The sequence below is a fragment of the Syngnathoides biaculeatus genome, chromosome 23, assembly GCF_019802595.1.
Source record: "Syngnathoides biaculeatus isolate LvHL_M chromosome 23, ASM1980259v1, whole genome shotgun sequence".
NCBI classification, from domain to species: Eukaryota; Metazoa; Chordata; class Actinopteri; order Syngnathiformes; family Syngnathidae; genus Syngnathoides; species Syngnathoides biaculeatus.
In genome coordinates, this window is record NC_084662.1 from 20,532,489 (window position 1) to 20,552,634 (window position 20,146).

Here is a 20,146-nt window from a genome sequence, read left to right on the forward strand (position 1 = left end):
ACAACGAACAACAAACCCAGGATTGCAGTCTTATTTGCTTCGAGAGCGCCCTCTGCTGACAACACTGGAAAGGATTTAACTGATTCCATATAGCACAATCAACATAGGACGATGACCTCCAAGCCACACTTCGGCTCAGATCTCTGATCAATAACAAGTTTGTCTACATAATTTTCGTTTTATTTTATTTGTAGCTGATGTAGGACAATTTTGTTTTGGTGAATCCAAACATCACAATGGGTTTCCTGATCATGTCAAATTTTTGAACTGTGGCCACATTAAAATAATAATAATAATGTTTTTGTGGGACAAACTGAATTTAATCTAGTCAATGTAATTTTAACATGGCAAGCAGTGTGTTGAAAGAAATTCAGCATCATTCAATTGTTTATTAGTTTGCCATCTTCCTAATTTTTGCTATTCAAATTAAACGTCACGATGAGGCTCGAGAGCGGACCCAAATGCACGACTCCAGAGGCAAGCAGGTAGAGTACAACAGCCTTTATTCAGTCCGAGGTCTATGATCAGCAAGTCAGTCCATAAGAGCAGCAGTAGCAGAAGAGGCAGGCTTACTTGGATGGTCCGAGGAATGGCGAGGGTCGGAACACGGCAGGTCAGGTATACAGGAGAACGTTCAAAGCAGGCAGAAGTGTCGAGGGAGTCAGGCTTGCGGGGTGAGCCGGAGAACAGGCGAAGGTCGGTACACACAGGTTGTCGATCAGGGATACGAGAGTGCTGGAACGGGACATGAAGCTCAACGATCTGGTGGCGGACTAGTTGTCCCCCGTGTCCTATAAGTACCGGGTGTACTCAGCCCAAACCAGGGTGCACGTGTGTGTCGATTAATTGGCTGACCACACCCAGCCTGGGGAGGATGCCAGGAGCATGACATTAAATAGAACTGCAAAATAATTCATAATCATGCACACATTTTTTGTTGCAAACTAGTAGCCAAAGTCTACTGGCAACATTGAAGTGGTGTTTTGGTTTAGTAGATCAACACAAAACGTAGTCTATTTTATAGACATTTACAATGCCTTGTCCCTGTGAACTTTTCAACCTTTCGACACATTTCAGGCTTCAAACATAAAGATATAAAATGTTCGTTCTTTTGTCAAGAATCAACAACAATTGGGACACAATCGTGAAGTGGAACGAAATTTATTGGATATTTTATACTTTTTTAACAAATAAAAACCTGAAAAGTGGGGCGTGCAATATTACTCGGCCCCTTTACTTTCAGTGCAGCAAACTCACTCCAGAAGTTCAGTGAGGATCTGAACGATCCAATGTTGACTGATGATGATAAATAGAATCCACCTGTGTGTAATCAAGTCTTCGTATAAATGCACCTGCTCTGTGATAGTCTCGGGGTTCTGTTTAAAGTGCAGAGAGCATCATGAAGACCAAGGAACACACCAGGCAGGTCCGAGATACTGTTCTGAAGAAGTTTAAAGCTGGATTTGGATACAAAAAGATTTCCCAAGCTTTAAACATCTCAAGGAGCACTGTGGAAGCAAATCATATTGAAATGGAAGGAGCATCAGACCACTGCAACTCTACCAAGACCCGGCCGTCCCTCTAAACTTTCACTTCAAACAAGCAGAAGACTGATCGGAGATGCAGCCAAGAGACCCATGACCACTTTGGATGAACTGCAGAGATCTAAAACGGAGGTCAGAGTGTCTGTCCATTGGACAACAATCAGTCATACACTGCACAAATTTGACCTTTATGGAAGAGTGGCAAGAAGAAAGCCATTTCTCAAAGATATCCATAAAAAGTCTCATTTAAAGTTTGCCACAAGCCACCTGGTAGACACACCAAACATGTGGAAGAAGGTGCTCTGGTCAGATGAAACCAAAATCAAACCTCTTGGCCACAATGCAAAACAATATGTTTGACGTGAAAGCACAGCAGCTCATCACCCTGAACACACCGTCCCCACTGTCAAACATGGTGGTGGCAGCCTCATGGTTTTGGCCTGCTTTACTTCAGCAGGGACAGGTTAAAATTGATGGGAAGATGAATGGAGCCAAATACAGGACCCTTCTGGAAGAAAACCTGTTGGGAGTCCGCAAAAGACCTGAGACTGGGATGGAGATTTGTCTTCCAACAAGACAATGATACAAAACATAAAGCCAAATCTACAATGGAATGGTTCACAAATAAACCTATCCAGATATTAGAAAAGTCAAGTCAAAGTCCAGACCTGAATCCAATCGAGAATCTGTGGGCAGAGCTAAAGATTGCTGTTCACAAAAGCTCTCCATCCAACCTCACTGAGCTCGAGCTGTTTTGCAAGGAAGAATGGGCAACAATTTCAGTCTCTGATGTGCCAAACTGATAGACATACCCCAAGCGACTTGCAGCTGTAATTGCAGTCAAAGGTGGTGCTACAAAGTATTAATGCAAGGGGGCTGAATAATATTGCACACCCCACTTTCAGGTTTTTATTTGTTAAAATATCAAATAAATTTCATTCAACTTCACAATTGTGTCCCACTTGTTGTTGATTCTTGAAAATATATATATATCTTTATGTTTGAAGCCTGAGATGTGGTGAAAGGTTGAAAAGTTTAAGGGGGCCGAATACTTTCGCAAGGCACTGCATACAGTGTTTATAGCCATTTCAAAATAAAGTGGGGTATGAATCAGAATCAGCTTTAGGCCAAGTATGTAACACATAAGGAATTTGTTTAGAAAAGGTCAAAATTGTCAGATGTGGTGTGGATAAATATCAAAATAAATAATAATAATCATAACGTGAGGGAGTATTTCAAGCTCCATGTTACACAGCAAAAGTTTTGTGGCGCAAAAGGCATACAGCTCCACCATTTTGCATGGTGATGCCGTTGAACAGGGCAGTTTTAAAATATTAATATATGTATGTTATCTTAATTAATTTGTAAAAAAAAAAAAAATTAAATAGCTGTTGTTGAGCTCAGAATACCACATACTATTTTAAAACCCCTCCTAGCAAAATCATTACATTAAACTAAATGCGCATTTGAGTGTAACTTGTTGTAACACGATCCTCCACTCGGCCTGTAATTAGTGGACTAATTGCACTTAAGATGGTCGCACTGGCTGACATGACAAGTGATAAAAATGTCTGTTTATTTCAATTAAGGACAAATGAAGAGTTTGTTTTCAAAACGCGACATAGGCATTTTTTTCAGATTTACGAAACTTGTGCCAAAATTATCCAGCTCCGAATGGTAGTTATCGGGATACTCTGATTTTTGTTGAAGGTGCGACATATCGTTCTATATCAGCCAAGGAGCCAAGGCGTTTTATTTCAAAATGCGACATATCAAGATCTTATTTAGAGCAAAATGCGACATAATTTCGTTCAATCAGCGTGCGCTGCTGAAGCAAGCAGCATCCAATCAGAATTCGTCTAGAGGGAAGTTCCGGTATCTTCCACATCATCATCCAAAATGGGTGCGCCCACGTTTGAGAGATGCTAATGTCGAGTTTGATTTTATGTACGAGACACCGGAGAGAATGAAGCTGGGAAGGAAAAGAAACCCAGCGGAAACGGGGTCAGAAAAGAAGAAGCGCTTGCTATGATAGTAGACCCTATTTTTTCTCTTTGTGAAGATGACCTATTGTTTTCTTTTTTATCACATTTGGATTTTCTTTTACATGAATTCTATTTTTAATAGAATCTACTGATGTGTGAATCAGTAAAGTTTATTTTCTATTTATGAATTGAAAGAAAATAAAGACTTTTGATCTTTGTAGATTGTTTTTGTTTACACTGAAAAATATCCAGTACAGTCAGTAGCAAACCTTTTCATTGTTTTGCCATGTGATACATTTTACCATGTTTTTTTTATTTGGATCCTTGGCATGCATTTTTGTCGATTTTATCTTTACAGTGTTTCTTGCTTTCAAGCTGAACTAAGTCTTGTATTTTGTTCATCAATGTTTAATAATATCGAATAAATGAATCAGTGATTGTGCTGGTTTACTTGCAGGCTGTCCCATTGTGAGGGTGCTTTTCCTATTTAATTTTAATTCTTTATGAAATTATTGCAATTTAATACTTCAGTTCTCATCCAAGTACCATTGTATCTGAATGTAATAAACATACTGTTTTGTCTATGATTGTGTAATGCTTGAATAGTAATTTTGATGTTCAAAATATTTCACCAACGATCATTAATTAATGAATAAATTTTTATAATTATATGCAATCTTTTTTTTTACCATTTTTCATAAGGAAAGTTATCGGCTATGACTTAAGAAAAGTTGACATTAAAAGGAAATCAACACCCTTGGTGTAGACTCAATTTCTGTCTATGAGCATTATGAATGCTGTTATTATTACTACAGACTTATATCCTATTCTGCAGTGTTCTTTCCCCCGACAGCGACAGCTATAAATAAAATCAAAAGAAAGCAGACTCAATGAGTCAGATTTCAAACAGTGAATTTGTGAGTTTGAAACACATTTCATTTTGGAGATGTGTGTATGAGATCGACTACCTATTTTTTTTCTGCTGGTATCCCTCGCAACCCATATTAACCTTGGTAGACTGGTTTGAAGCAGTTTACTTTCTTAATGATCTCACATCAACTTATAAACAAAATTAATCAACTGAGTGACACAATGCCTGCAGATGTCGGATTGCAGAATCGCATACAGATACACAAAATTACAATGATGTAAACTCAGCCTTTCCAAGACCTCAAACTGAACAAGCAAACAGTTTCTAAATAACTGAAAAACACCTTTTTAAAAGAAATTCCCATTTTTTCATCTCCTTTTTCAACATCTGACATTAGTGAGCTAATTGTGAAAATTGTGACTGGTGACTGACCCTTATTTCTGATACCTAACTCTTTAAATGTGGTGGTCATGGTCTTAAATATTATTTTAAAATGCTTGAAATGTTGAAAGGCAAATAGTTTTCATGATTGCCTATCAAAAGCAACTGATTTTTTTAAAAAAAATACAGCTGCTCCTGAAGGTTTAAGTCTAAATTTGGATATGTCTCACTTTGCCAAGAATAGAATGTTTGGATATGTCTCATTTTGGAGAAAAAATGAAATTTGTCATCAAAAAAACTCAGTGAATATTAAAGCCAATATTTTTTGTAGTATGGTGTTTAGTTACTTTTTAGCATCTCTTTCCATCCCCCAATAGTTAGAAATTGAGTTTATTGTTTTCACTTCAATACCAAGCCCTTTTCTCAAAATGAAAAAAACGGATATGTCTCATTTTGAAAACAAACTCTTCAAATTCTCTTCAAGTACAAGACTCAGCTGACAGTGGACCAAGGCAAAGAAAGAGATGAAAAAGGGTTTAGGGTGAACGCATTCCAAGAGTTGCAGCTATCCCTGTCAAACAGAGCAGAGAATAATACAAATATTTAAAGATTTGGACACTCTCAATTGAGATGTGCCTTCAACGGTGTTAATTGCATACCTTTCATTTCCCCTTCCCTTTGTTTTTGGGTTTAGGCATGGATTCAAACTTGTCTTTGACCAACTGATAAATTGCACCGTCGCCAAATGCGGTCGCCACGTCAAGGCAGTTTTGTTCTAAAAGCGAAAGGAAAAATTATCCATAAGTTAACACTGCATTCACATGGAATTAAAAAAAAAAAAATTCTAACAATGTTTTTGGTCGTGCTAAAATCTTCAAAGATTGCCACACGTCTAGCGGTACCTCAGAAGTTCATTGCCTTTGTACTAGATAACTCCAAAATGTGTGAGAGGAATCAGAATTCAGAATTATAGCAAATTAAAATCAACAACTTCTCCACCCATTATTGGATAGCAAGACAGTGGCAGTGGATATTAAGTCTGCTATCATTCTTTGTCCTGTGTATTTTGAATTCTGACAAATTTCAGTCACCAAAAAACTTGTGTGGTGGCAGGAAAATATTCAAAATCCTCTTTTAAAGGTTATAAAATTTCTTTTCACCATTATAAAGCATGTTTACAATGGCTGACCTTCAATTAATTTTAAGTTTTGGTCTAAATGGGCAGTTATCTGACTTAATTTGGCTTTTAAATGACAAGTGTACTAAAATTGCAACCTTATGATAGCAAAAGTTCAACCTGTGCAAAATGTGAGTAGCATTTTAATTTTTTTCCCCTCATTGAACAAATGATTTTATAACAGTAACACATCCTGGAGCAAATAAGGTTCTCTCCGCTGTTGTTTGTGGAATTTTAGCAAAAGGTTAACTCATGCTACATTTGTGAAAAAAGGGGAAATTCAAATGAAGATGAAAATAGACTGCTTGATCACGATTTCTACTGTCGACCCATACGTTACCTTTCTTGTTCTCCATTAAGACATTGGCGCCGGCTGTGAAGAAGAACTCCACACAGGAGATGTGAGTGCTCTGGATGGCCACCATGAGGGGCGTGGTCCCCGTGATGGTCTGAGCATCAATGCTGGCCCCAGCCTCCAGCAGCAGTTCCAGGATTTCCACTTTGCCAGCTTGCGCGGCATGGTGAAGCGGCGTCCAGCAGAACTGGTCACAGATGTCCACTGCGGCACTGTTCGGAGCCATCGAACCACACTGGGACTTTACCACACAGTTTGAAGACTTTGCCATTCACAAATGTAAATGCTTGTATTGTTTGGGAATCAACATGTTTTAGGTTTTAGGTTGAAATATGTCGCAAAACTCAGATAAGGAATTTGAGGTTCAATTGTAAGCAAGCTCGGTTGACACCACATGCGATTTTGCTTTTTGGGATTTTTGTAAGACCATCATGGAATTGTACCATTCATGACAAAAAAGCAAGAATGCTAATCGTACAACAGGAAATGGGACTTGTTGTGATACAAAGTTAACTTTTTTCATATTAGTGTGAATTCAACCGAGGCATGTTAAAAAGATCTGTCCACAAACTGCTTGCTTTCATTTGGCACTTGTTCCGACTCATGAATTTAGTGAAAATAGGTCCTTCATCATTTGATGTCATAAAGGATGGTGTTAGGGCAGTTAAAGGTGTGTAATGTACAGGAGCCCTAGAAGACAGTATTTTCATCTTGCGCAATTAACACGAAGGCTAACAGAATTTTATCACCCCCCAACTGTCCTGAAATTTCTAAAGAAAGAGCTTGAGGTCAGACGTTCCTTACCTCTTGTCAAGGAGGTATTTAGTCACCTCGTAGTTTCCGATGGCGCAGGCCACCATCAGCGGGGTCTTGTAAAACGGATCTTGAACATCCACAGGAATCCTTTGACTGAAAGCCAGTTCCAGAGCCTCGATATCTCCATTCTTCACAAGGTAGTTGATATTGAGGTAGATCTTATCTGGCTTCTCTAAGTACCATGCAGTGTCATCAACCACAGGATGTTCTGGTGGAAGATCTTGGTCCAATTTTCGGATGTCCTCTGTGTTTATTGTCTCAATCATGTATTCTGGTGGGCCTCCATCCTCCCGTCTGGGCTTGAGCTCGGGGGGGAGGGTACAAATGGGCATTGGGAGGACAAATTTGGGCTTCTTCTTCCCCTTGCCCCCCTTCCCACCTTTTTTCTTCTTGGGGACATAAGAGAGGAGAAGGTATGGTTTCTTGATGTAGCTGGCACCTTTGATGAAGTCATTAACGTTTATAGTGGGGTCCCTTCCAATCCCGTGGAACGAGATGATTAACTCGAGCTGCTCCTGGGTGACCGGAGCGCCTAATTTTGTCAAAACGGAGGCAAATGTTTCGGAGGGAACCTTTTCGCGATCAAAGGCTTGCAGGAGATCTTGTTCATATTCGTTAGACCAGTCATGGAGGGTCAGAGCCCACACGTCTGTCAAGGCACTCTCATCTGTGTTCTCTTTGCCCCGCTGTTGCTCTGCTTTCCTCAGCTCCTTGACAGCCGCTTTGTGACCAGCATCTTTGGCAATTTGGCGTGCAAGGAAACCGTCACAGTTCTTAACTTTGGCGTTGCAACCTGAACGTGAGACACAAGCGTTATGAAGTTTTACTGTTGGAGGCAGCAGTAACTTTAAGTCAATCTCTAAAATGCCTATAAAACTTCCCCATACCTCTCTGGGCCAGGAACTTGCAGCAGTTGACATCGCCTGTTGTAGCGGCAAAGTGGAGGGCCGTGCACTCGTCCACGTTAATCACACTCATGTCTGCTGAGAATGCAGACAGCAGCACAATCACCTAGGAGACACAAGGCCAAATCAAAAAAGAACTTTATTCACAGATTATCCTGATTTACAGGGATTCCACAAATGCAGTTTCAGCTGTTTCACCTCAAAAAAGCCCCCCGTGGCAGCATAGTGCACAGCGGACATGCGTTTCTGGTCCAGGGCATTGGGGTTCCCCCCTCTTTTGAGAATGTCTCTGACAAGCTCCAGGGATCCAGCCTTGGCAGCCTCCATCAACGCTGTCACGCCAGTTTTCTAAGGATAAGAGAACAAACATCCATGCTGATGGAAGTAAATTCTACCTAAATCAGAACAATGAATAGAACAAAAGTCATGACTTCCTGGAAGTGTAATCACCTTTGTGTTCCAATTTAACGGGGCCATTTTCAGTGAGTCAAATTGTGTGGGGAAATTGTGGCGAGGTCCTCAATATTTCAGTATTTTTGTGATATTTCTGTTTGGTTCTAAAAGTGTAAACATCCTGCTAATGCTTTTTTTTTTTTTTTAGCCCTTCTCTGATGTTTTGCATCGAGTTAGAATAATGCTAGCTGACTTTTGTTTGAGGAAATGATTTGGTCTGGTTGAACAATTTGTTGTTTAATGATACAACTCTCTTTTCTTCTTTTACTGTATGTGTCAGGTCTATATTGTGTAAAATAGCTTGAAGCAAGCACACTGCTTGTATAGATTTGTCTGAGTGGGAGATTGAACAGGTGCTTAGGAATACTTTTAAGTTTTTCTTAAAATTTGTTTAAGTGTGCTTTAGTAACATTAGATGTGTTTACAGAATGTGGGAGGGAAGAAACTATGATTTTTTTCAATATTGTCTGTTTATCAGACTCACACATATTGTGGGCTAGTCTGTAACATATCCCCGAGACAAATAGCGTGAGATGATACGATCAACAAATAATGGTGAGCCCACAAAATATTCTGCTGTCGATTGATCATTAGCGGTCGTCTCGCAACCTCCATCTACCTGATCTGTTGCATTGGGGTCAGCCCCTTTGGCCAACATCATGTGACACATGGGGGCGCAGTCTTTGGCGTGTTGGCACATCAACTGGAAGACGTGAGTCCCCTGTGATGACACATTGTTCACGTCTGCCTGGTACTCTAACACCGCCTGCAGGCAACGTGTGTGGCGCTTTGTCGGGTAGATGCAGTAGAACAGAACCCCTAAAGTGGAGGGAGGGTCGTGAATTTTCTGACTTGATAACGGGGTCATTTTGCAGCTGTATTGTATGGTGAAGAAAATAAGTATTTGAACACCCTGCTATATTGCAAGTTCTCCCACTTATAAATCATGGAGGGGTCTGAAATTTTCATCGTAGGTGCATGTCCACAGTGAGACAGATAATCTAAAAAGAAAAATCCAGAAATTACTGTGTGATTATTTTTTAACGATTTATTCGTGTGATACAGCTGCAAATAAGTGTTTGAAAACCTGTCTATCAGCTAGAATTCTGACCCTCAAAGACCTGTTTGTCCACCTTTAAAAGTCCACCTCCACTCCATGTATTATCCTGAATCAGATGCACCTGTATGAGGTCGTTAGCTGCATAAAAACACCTGTCCACACCATACAATCAGTAAGACACAAACTTGTAACATGGGCAAGACCAAAGAGCTGTCCAAAGACACTAGAGACAAAACTGTACAACTCCAAATGGCTGGAAAGGGGTACGGAGAAATTGCCAAGAGGTTTGGTGAAAAAAGGTCCACTGTTGAAGCGATCATTAGAAAATAGAAGAAGCTAAACATGACAGTCAATCTCAAGCGCAATTGAGCCCCATGCAAGATATCACCTCGTGGGGTCTCAGTGATCCTTAGAAAGGTGAGGAATTCGCCCAGGACTACAAGACAGGACTTGGTCAATGACCTGAAAAGAGCTGGGACCACCAAGGTTTCCAAGGTGAATGTTGGTAATACACTGAGACGTCATGGTTTGAAATCATGCATGGCACAGAAGGGTCCCCTTCTTAAACCAGCACATATCAAGGCCCGTCTTAAGTTTGCCAATGACCATTTGGATGATACAGAGGAGACATGGGAGAAGATTTTGTTGTCAAATGAGACCAAAATTGAACTTTTTGGTAATAATTCCACAAACCGTGTTGAGTTCCATCCCAAGAACACCATCCCTACTGTGAAGCATGGGGATGGTAGCATCATGCTTTGGGGGTGTTTTTCTGCACATGGGACAGGACAACTGCACTGTATTAAGGAGAGGTTGACCCCAGCCATGTATTGTGAGATTTTGTGGAACAACCTCCTTCCTTCAGCCAGAGCAGTGAAGATGGGTGGTGACTGGGTCTTTCAACATGACAATGACCCAAAGCACACAGACAGGAAAACCAAGGAGTGGCTCCATAAGAAGCATATCAAGGTTGTGGTGTGGCCAAGCCAGTCTCCATATCTAAACCCAATTGAAAATCTTTGGAGCTGAAACTCTGTGTTTCTCTGTGACAGCCCAGAAACCTGTCTGATCTAGAGAAGATCTGTGTGGAGGACAGGGCCGAAATGCCTGTGTGCAAACCTGGTGAACAACTACAGGAAATGTTTGACTTCTGTAATTGCAAACAAAGGCTACTATACCAAATATTAACATTGGTTTTCTCAGGTGTTCGAATACTTATTTGCAGCTGTATCACACAAATAAATCCTGAAAAAAAATCATACATTGTGATTTCTGGATTTTTTATCTCTCTCACAGTGGACATGCACCTACAATGAAAATTTCAGACCCCTCCATGATTTCCAAGTGGAAAAACTTGCAATATAGCAGGGTGTTCAAATACATATTTTCTTCAGTGCATAAGTCCCATCCATCCATCCATCCATCCATCCATCCATCCATCCATCCATCCATCCATCCTTCCATCCATTTTCTTAGCCGCTTATCCTCACTAGGGTCCCAGCTGTCAATGGGCTGGACGCAGGGTTCACCCTGAACTGGTTGCAAGCCAATCACAGGGCACATGGAGACAAACAACAGTCACACTCACAATCACACCTCGGGGCAATTGACGGTCTCCAATCAATGCATGATTTTGGGATGTGGGCCATGTGTGTGCTGACAATAACAATACAAGAATATTAATCGTCAAAAACCAATAATCCTGATTTTGACTTAAAATGGTTTAAGCAAATTCAATTGAAAGGTTGTGCTCCACATGAAAGAAAAAACATGCCTAGTTGAGTGAATGGTGATGTGGTCCCAGTGAAAAGTGTAACATGATGCCGGCAAATAGAGGATATTCATCTAGACTTTCACCATGGAGAAGGACAGGCCTTGCGATCAAGTTACTTCACAAGAGGTTGATCTGTATTTACATCTACCCACACTCACTTTTGGCTGCTTTGTCCGTGCCTTTCTCCTTCAATCTGACATTTCCAAATGACTCTCCAAGAATGCAATTTTCAGGTGATGATGATACCTTGTATATTTATTGTGAAGGAGTGTAAACGGTCCCAAAAGAAGGGCTTTAAGCTTTGTGCTTGAAGCTGTTTGGATTATCACAAGCTCATTGATGTCTAAAGGCTCTCCATGCATTTTGATGCGCTGGACAAGGCAAATAAATTGCGTTCATCTAATTTCAGATGGAAAATTCATTAATTTAGGGAAGACACCAGAATCAGAATCAGGTTTAATGGCCAAGTGTGTAACGACACACAAGGAACTTGTCTCCGGCAGTATCGCGCTCGTACAACATTCATATTGTCTATCCTTTCCTATTAAACTTGAATTCAAATGAAGTTGTGTGATGCCCATCTTTGATCTCTAATTGTTAAAATCTAGGATCCATTGATTGGTTTCCAAATATTTTCAATTGAAAAAGTAGTTCCAAAGCAAAGTTCCACTGTAACAACTATACTATGAGACCACACAGCAAACGGAAGTATTGTAACTTAGTACTTGACTCACCTTTGCCCTCATTGTCTTGGATGCTCATATCAGCGTCGTGCTCAGCCAACATTTTCACGATGCCGTCGTTGCCCAGTTCAGTCGCTAACATGACCGGGGTGTGCCCCCTCTTGTTCTGGATGTCAGGGTGCGCTCTCAAGGACAGGAGAAACCTCGTCAGGTCTGAGGAAGTGTTGGAGATACAAGTCATCAAATGACATATTGAAATGAACTATTTTGTTTCCATTGTTTCTTGGCTTTTGACTGTTTTTAAGAGACTTAAAAGGGAGGCATTTTTTGTCCAAGGGGTTCCAATGTCGGTTCCGGCTTTCATATGTTAAAATCACGCATGTCAGGTTAATAGAATACTCAAAATTGTCTATAGGTGTAAAAAAAAATATGTGAATGATCGTTTGGCTATGTGCACAGTGATTGGCTGGCAACCAGGATGTATACTGCATCTTGCCCAAAGTCAGCTGGGATAGGCTGCAACCCCAGTGAGGAAAACCGCTCCAAAAAATCCAAGCTTGTAAAAAAAGTGGTACTGAGGAATTACCTTGATTGTTGGCTGCAACTGCCATGTGAAGCGCCCCAGTTCCATTCTGCGGCTCTGTGAGATTAATGAGATTTGCCACCCCAAGGTGGACCATCTCCTCGATCTGCGCCTCATCGTTTTCGTGGATGTACTGCAACAAGCGGTAGCTCTGCAGCACCTGGAGGCGGTTGTCCACCTCCCTGCCAGTCATGGTTGCGATGAACACAGATGACAGGGAAATACAAGCGACTCACAACCTGTTGACAAGATGCTGTTCATAATAATAATAACAATCAAACAATCCATGATAAGTAAAATAAGCAGATACATTGTGGTAAAAGGTGGGGTTTTATGTTTCACTTTGCCCCATTGGTGAGCATTTAGCAGGGTACACAGACCCTGACAAATGGGGAACATTTTGAGTATTTTTTTCCCCCTTTTGCCAAATTCAGTTTACGGGACTTCATATAACCTGCAGTGGGTGTTATTGTTCCTCTTTAATTTGTTTGGAAACCACTCAGGGCTGACAATCGTAAATATTGAATTTTGTGTTAGGGATGTCCGCTACCCTTTTTTTTTTTTCCCAGACCGATACCAGGACTACTTAATCTTGACTACTCACCAATATCACAAGTAGTTTTTGATCCATCAAATTTTAATTCACAATTGTGAACAGACCTTTTTTTTCCCCTGACAAACATGGTGTACTGATGTATCAAACTGTCACTGTGTTGCGCCAACTACTGGCGAGAAGGATTTACTCTTTTTTTATGCCATAAATATCGGCGATTGTCACGTGAAATGGAACAGTTGTCAATTGAGATCACCCGAAGCTTGCACTTTTGGCGGACAAAAGTTGAGGAGCAACTGGTCGTGGTCAGTGTTTGTATAAAATGTCTTACAACCCATTTATTCCAATGAGTATCGTGAGCGCAGTGTACTCGAAAGCAGGTGTCTTAATTCCTTCTATTTCTTGTTCGGGTTTTAGAACTACTACTGCTATGACTACAACAAGTACATCTTCTTCGTGGTACATTTTGGCAGTCCAAGTCCATTCTTGGCACCATGTTGCCTTTTGCAGGTCAGTCTTGGTACTACAAAAGCCATCTAATTTTGTTGAGGAGACTGTCAACTGAGCTACAATATTGGCATGTGTGTGATTTAGCTGTGTTGGTCATTTTGTGCAAACCACAGTAAGTTTTTTTTCCCTTGTCATGAGTGGTGTCTCTCATGTTAAAAATCTTTATGCATGTACCCTGCTTTTCGTCTTTTTCAGGTCGTTCTGAGTAATGCTGATTAATAAATGCACTTCTCCATATCAATATCGTCAAAATAAATTAAATGAATGACTATTGATTCCTCCACTGCTTTTAAGAACACAAAGCACAATATGTGATCACTCAGTATACTGTTCAAGCATCACGCACATCTGTATACTTTTGAGTCAACCTCGACCTGATGAAGTGGCACTGATCCACTTGTAAAGAAGTAAAAAGATCATTTCGCCTTATTTTTTCACATAACGTGTGGATTTCATTTTGATGGTATGAGGATCATTGAGGATGATATCAAACCTAAACAAAATGATTTACTGGTTGAACAGACACTTCTGCACAGCTGTTGTGGGGAGGGTTAGGCGCAAGGTCATTGTACATAGGGTGACGTCATGCGCATAAATCTGTGTGACGCTGTTTCTGCTGTAATGAATAGCAACGTGACGTCACCCTGTACCAATACCAATTCACTTACATACTAGTTTTTCTCTTTGGATGCGGGTGCATGTTTGCGTAATGTGCATACAAAATAAAAAAAATAAAATACAAAAATACAGTACTGGTATGCAATCATAACAAGAAAGGGTAAGATGCAATCACGACTGCACTCGCCTGCACTATGAAGTTACGCGTCCATTGAAGATGATCGTTTTCCCGACATTTCCTTAAAAACAAAAAGGGGGATTCTTTTGGCTTTGTGAACATTAAAGACAGATACAGGCGAAAGATTGCATGTTAACTTTACTCCGGAATAGCATTTTTCTCCTATGTCAAAGCGCCGCCTCACGATGTTTACTCGGGCCAGGGCGCAACTCGGTGCCATGGCAACGAAACGCGCTAGAAATCCCGGCAGTGCAATTTATGATCAAATGGGCTGGCCAAAGGACGCACACTGCACTTATTTGCATTTACTTCTATCTAAAAGTTAACCCACATTTTTAATGGTCAATTTTGCATAATGGGAGGGGGAAAAACTGCACGCTGAACAGTTTTTCTATTTTTAGGTTGGATTAAAAGTTCTAGGGCCATATGGTCGCAAATGTGGAGCTTATTCTCCCAGTACCTGCTGACCTGTTTCCACGGGTGTACCTGAAGTGATATCTTGAGACAGAGCACTCATTTATTTTTGAAAGTATGCCAAAAGTTAAACAAAGTACCTATATATATTTCCTATACCACCTTTTTCCTCCAATACAATAAATAGTTAGGAAACCATAGGGGCCACTGCTTCATTGTGGTCACACGTGACTATCTGTACTTCCATCGTTGACCGCGGGATGTCATCATAGTGCAGAGTAAGAGACCCCCCATTGTTTTTTTTTTTTTAAATAGAGCTACTTTTTTGGGGGGTTCTGATTAATGCGGAGGCCTGGCTGATAGGACAAACGTTTGAAATGTAAAAAATCCTCACAATCTTCTTTTTTCCTTTCGGCTTGTCCCGTTAGCGGTCGCCACAGCGTGTCATCTTTTTCCATCTAAGCCTATCGTGCATCTTCCTCTCCAACATCCACTGTCCTCATGTCTTCCCTCACAACATCCATCAACCTTTTCTTTTCCAGAATGCGTGCTTAAAAAACTATCCAGGTAGTTCAAAAAAATGAATATCAATATGCAATACTTTACCTTAACTCAAGTCAAAAGGGACGAGACAACAATGGGCACAACAATTAGCAATGAGTCAATGATGAAATTGCCTCAGTTTAAGATAAACCCTTTCAGGTCACCAGTATGAAAGACAACAAAAGGAGGAAGTACAGCGGTAGTTGAATTAACACTATAACAGCAGTATATTATGGAGTTGATTCATTGTGAGTCATTTGTAACCTTCGTAATGGTGACCACCCTCACCTTCCACCAACAATCACAATTTTTGCCACCCAACAAGTCCAAAATTATAACTGTACTTCTTCCTCTTTTCCTTTCGGCTTGTCCTGTTAACAACATCCAAATAAACTCATTATACCAGAGTCCCCCCTGTGTAAAGTGTTTATCTTATATTTGGCAAACATTACAAAACATACAAAAACATACAGTACCTTAAAAGGTGAAGTGGGCGCAAGTACAAATATTACATGATCAAATATATTTACATTCCTTCTAGTGTACAATTCTAAAACAAAATCCCATTGTCAACAACGAATAATAAGAGGTTGTTTGTATCAAAGGAAAATATTAATTGAGAACACAAAAATGGATAAATTGGGATGAATACTTTTAATCCTCTTACTGTAGCTTCCCCATAATTATTTATGCAAAAAAAATTATAAAAGCATTTTTTATAAGTTCTTAAATGTATTTTTTGGGTAATTTAATTACATTGTTTTAATGACCAGAAGATGCAGCAACATCACATGGTCCTCACTGGAACACGGAAACTTCCCATCCTGCTCTTTCCTTCATGTCTCATCCTGTGGTCTCCACATCATGAACTGTGGGCAACTTTACTTTTGCTGTTCTCACAAAAGAATCGTGGTTTAAACTGTCACCCTCCCACTTATTTCTCTCTGCATTTTTTTTTTGGACAGTTGGCGTCCTTGCATCACATTTCTTGGAATCTGCTTGTGGTGAAACCAAAAATGTCAGCACTGAACGAATAGCAGTCGTTAGAAAAATGTCTGTGAACATGGCAAAAACCTGAACAATGATATGCTATCACGCACAGAAACGCAAAGAACACTGCCACCTGCATAAGATTTTAACCCTATTTCTTTCTTTTCATTTAAAATCCACCTGAAGGATAATGATATCAAACTGATATTCAAGTTTTTGGGAAGACATATGGATTTGTTAGATATCCAAGAAGTGTAATTGATATCAATAAAACAATGTCTTTTTGAAAAACTGTTTAAAACTGTAAGGCACAAATGAATTGTTTAAAAGCGGCATTTTTATTTATGTAAGTCATGATGACTAAAGTTCAAAATATGCAATTCCCTGAAAGAACCATTGTATCCTTTCGAGAGACCTTGGATTATTTTAGCCTCCATGACTGCCTGATTGCTTGTCTTTGAACAAAGAACAGGAATAAAAGTTCTGCAAAATGGCACCAATGTTCATCCGATCAGATGGTCTCATACAGCAACATCCCACTAAACATGGTCAAGGGTTCAGACGAATAGGCCAGCTTGCCGGTGACCAGGTCGACACAGACTGTATCCCCTGCCTCCATGGGCAGGATGATGTTGAAGACCGCCAGAGCTCCAGGGATGTGCTTTGCTTCTGCCATCGGCTTTTCCAGGCCTTCTGGTTGATATCCTGCTGAGTCAACCCGAGCTACACCTGTGTTGGATTTGGACAGCACCGCCTCGATCTTCAAGTTCTTATGGCCGGTCAGGATTCCACTGAAAAAGTACCTCCCTCTCACTGGAGCGGTGAAATAACCTGCAGGACAAAATGGGGAACTGTTCATATAAAATGAACATCTCTAACACAATTTCTCATGTTAGAGGAATTCAACAGGCTGGTTTGAAAAAAAATAATTCCATACCATGGGCACATGCACATATAGACCCAAAGTGGTGCTCAAGCACCTGGCCTTTTGTCCCCGATTAAAAAAAAAAAACATTGATCTTCATATTTGATGGGCAATGCTTTGGCTCCCTTGGAGAATGTAAATATGCTCCCAAAAATGTCAGCACGTGTCTGCCATACTAGTATTACAATTGAATGTAAAAATGTTTACAGGTTCTTAAAACATTTTTATACAGTTAAAGGTTTTGATCATGTATGACTTGCAATGTCCCATGAGTCTCGTCACATAAAAATAAAAGTTGCTCATTCAAACCTGTTCGGGGATTATAGACACCATTTTCATTGACAAATACTTCGTTGAATGCAATGGTTCCTACGCCCCTCATTGGCCGAGTGAGGGCTGCGGAAAACGAAAGTCGCGGCACATGAGCGTCGGATCCTGCAAGACCTGATGGTGAGGGGGAGTGGAAAAACGAAGCAGAAGTTTTCAGGTGAAACCGTAATGGCAGTGTTTGTTGATGTCTAGTAAGAGCAACGCATACCTTGTTCACCTCTGAGGCCTAGAAAATGAGATGAAAAACAAATACTCATCAGCCTCCATTTTTTAATGACCTTTTATAAGAATTTGCAAATTGGTTCTTGTATCCATAGCCTACTAAACAAGTGAAAAGAGTTTGGTTGTCTACCTGGTGGTCCTGCTGGTCCTTCTTTGCCCTGTTCACCCTGAGGCCCCATCTTTCCTTGGGGTCCCACAGCTCCCTGAGGTCCAGGCTGCCCTCGCTCTCCTTTGGGGCCTGGTAGACCAGGTGGACCTGGACCAGAGAAATGAATTCTGAATTTACTACGTTGTTCAAGTTATATATTTCAGTTCCTTTTTCTCCCCCGAGACTCAGTTTCAGATATGGGCCAAGGGAAAGTGCTTACTTTTCTTTTTATACTTTTGTTAGGGCTAACCGAATAATCTAAACTGACCCTTCTTGTCAATGTGGGCGAATGCATGACTCGTTAATGATGAGTAAATAGTCCACAAAGTCAGTTGGCACCAGCTCAAGCTCAGAATTAATGGTGGGAAAATGATAAATTCATGATCATGTCACTGTAGAAAAGAAGGAAAGCAAAACTGACTCATGTATTTTGATCAGATTCAGGCCTCTTTCATATGTGGATTAAAATCTGACGGCTATCTGACAATGCTTGACAGGACGTGTTCAGTAAATAAAATATATTTAAAAATGGATTGAAAGTACAAGTAAACTGAAATTGGGCACTTTTGCAGTATGAGCCCATCTTAAAGAGATAATTTTCAAAAATGTTGCCTTGGACTCCAGCAGCTTCGCTGAAACTGACAGAAGAACCGCCTCTGGAATATTTAAAAAAAAATGCCTATCCCTTGTTTGCTAACAACAGCAATGAGACAAGCAAACAAGCAGAGCATAGGGATAGCTGAGAGGATTTTGAAATTATGCGCAGTAAGCAATATTTCTGGCTGACGATGATCATCACTTGTAGATGTTTAATTGACTGCACATTCCCCCCCCAAAACTGATGCTACCAATGTAGCAGCTGTGGCTAATGTTGGGTTGTTACAGTTCCAGTGTGAGCCTTAATACTGCTTTTTATATGGATCTGCATGCTCTGGGGATTTATCATAACTTTACTCTTCCATTATGTAACTGAATTCCTTTATGAATGGCTTGTTAGTGAGAGGTGCAGCTTTGGCCAGAGACCCGAGGTAGGAGTGGGTGGAGGGGAATTAGTGAGGTGAGGCAACATTCAAATTTTGCTTGCAGTTTTAAGATTGCAAACTTTTTCTTTCAGTGAAAGAAGACAAACCTGCCTCTGAGGATTTTCACTGATAAGTGAAGGCTCAAGTGAGATTCCTAAAAGTTGTATTGCTAAGAAAACAAAGCTGTGAGCTTTAACCTGGTGTAACAGTCATTCACCCTGATGTTTACTGAAACTCCCCTTTCGCACAGTCTGCAGTCTTTATAGGCTCTTAAGTAACTGCTTGACAAGCCAGATTCTTTCTTTGGTCTATTTTTTACAGTCTCTGACTTTGCCTCCCATTAAGCAGGCTTTATATCTTGTCCAAAAGTCAGAGCTCATGCCCTCGTTCCTCTTGAGTCTTACCCATGAAATCCTGTCTGATGAAATCATGGAACTCCTCAGTCAAGTCCAGCAGAGATGAGTTCAGCCTGTGTATTTTAGAATGGACTTTCTCCAGCTGGACATTCTGGATGTCATCGATATGATGCCCTTGTGACATGACAGTTCCATTGAGTCCATTGACATGGCTCCACAGAGCAGACACGTGTTGATTCAGACCCTCCTTTATCCTCTGCAAACTGTCTGAAAATGAGTCAAAGCGCCCACACAGTCCCTCTAATTTGGAAAAACGTTGTTCAAGGCCATCGCTTGCTCGCCGACACTCCCCGACTTCCATCACATAGTTACTCCTGATCAATTCAATGTCTTTGCCAAGGCTGCCAAATCGACTGCTTGAATCATCGACATGTTCAGCCAGATCATTCTTCAAATCGTCCACCTTTAACAAAAAACAGACATGTTAAGTGTTTTTTTTTTCTGTATGATGCATAGTCTATTTTAAGTCTAAGCAAAATAGACTGTGCCCGTTTATAAAGAAAATGCATGTTTCAGTCTTTGTAGTTCAATGAAATTAAACAAAACATCCTTGAGGAATGACACTATCCATAAATGGTAGCTGGGTGGCTATTTAATTTTTGTAAAACTGGTTATTACACTTACACTACAAATCCTGACTGAATCACATTCTATCATCTAAAAATGCAAAGTTTTTGTCCAACCTTAAAT

General features: G+C 40.4%; 2 protein-coding genes across 2 annotated transcripts in view; both read right to left on the bottom strand.

Moving 5' to 3' along the window:
• Positions 1 to 5,155: 5,155 nt before the first annotated feature.
• On the bottom strand, positions 5,156 to 13,604 carry ankef1a (ankyrin repeat and EF-hand domain containing 1a). Its single transcript, XM_061812236.1, has 10 exons — positions 13,192 to 13,604; positions 12,591 to 12,826; positions 12,056 to 12,217; positions 9,107 to 9,306; positions 8,233 to 8,382; positions 8,017 to 8,140; positions 7,118 to 7,922; positions 6,299 to 6,525; positions 5,441 to 5,556; positions 5,156 to 5,352 (listed from the first exon to the last, which is right to left on the bottom strand). The coding sequence occupies exons 2-9, from the start codon at positions 12,778 to 12,780 to the stop codon at positions 5,444 to 5,446; spliced, it is 1,971 nt and encodes a 656-aa protein (XP_061668220.1). The 5' UTR covers positions 12,781 to 12,826; positions 13,192 to 13,604; the 3' UTR covers positions 5,156 to 5,352; positions 5,441 to 5,443.
• A 1,933-nt stretch (positions 13,605 to 15,537) lies between these two features.
• emilin1a (elastin microfibril interfacer 1a) overlaps positions 15,538 to 20,146 on the bottom strand; it is a 31,601-nt gene continuing 26,992 nt past the window's right edge. Inside the window, 5 exon segments of the mRNA XM_061812856.1 lie at positions 15,538 to 17,224; positions 17,628 to 17,762; positions 17,857 to 17,874; positions 18,001 to 18,126; positions 19,445 to 19,859. Of these exon segments, the coding sequence (XP_061668840.1) occupies positions 16,905 to 17,224; positions 17,628 to 17,762; positions 17,857 to 17,874; positions 18,001 to 18,126; positions 19,445 to 19,859 (1,014 nt within the window). The 3' untranslated portion in view covers positions 15,538 to 16,904.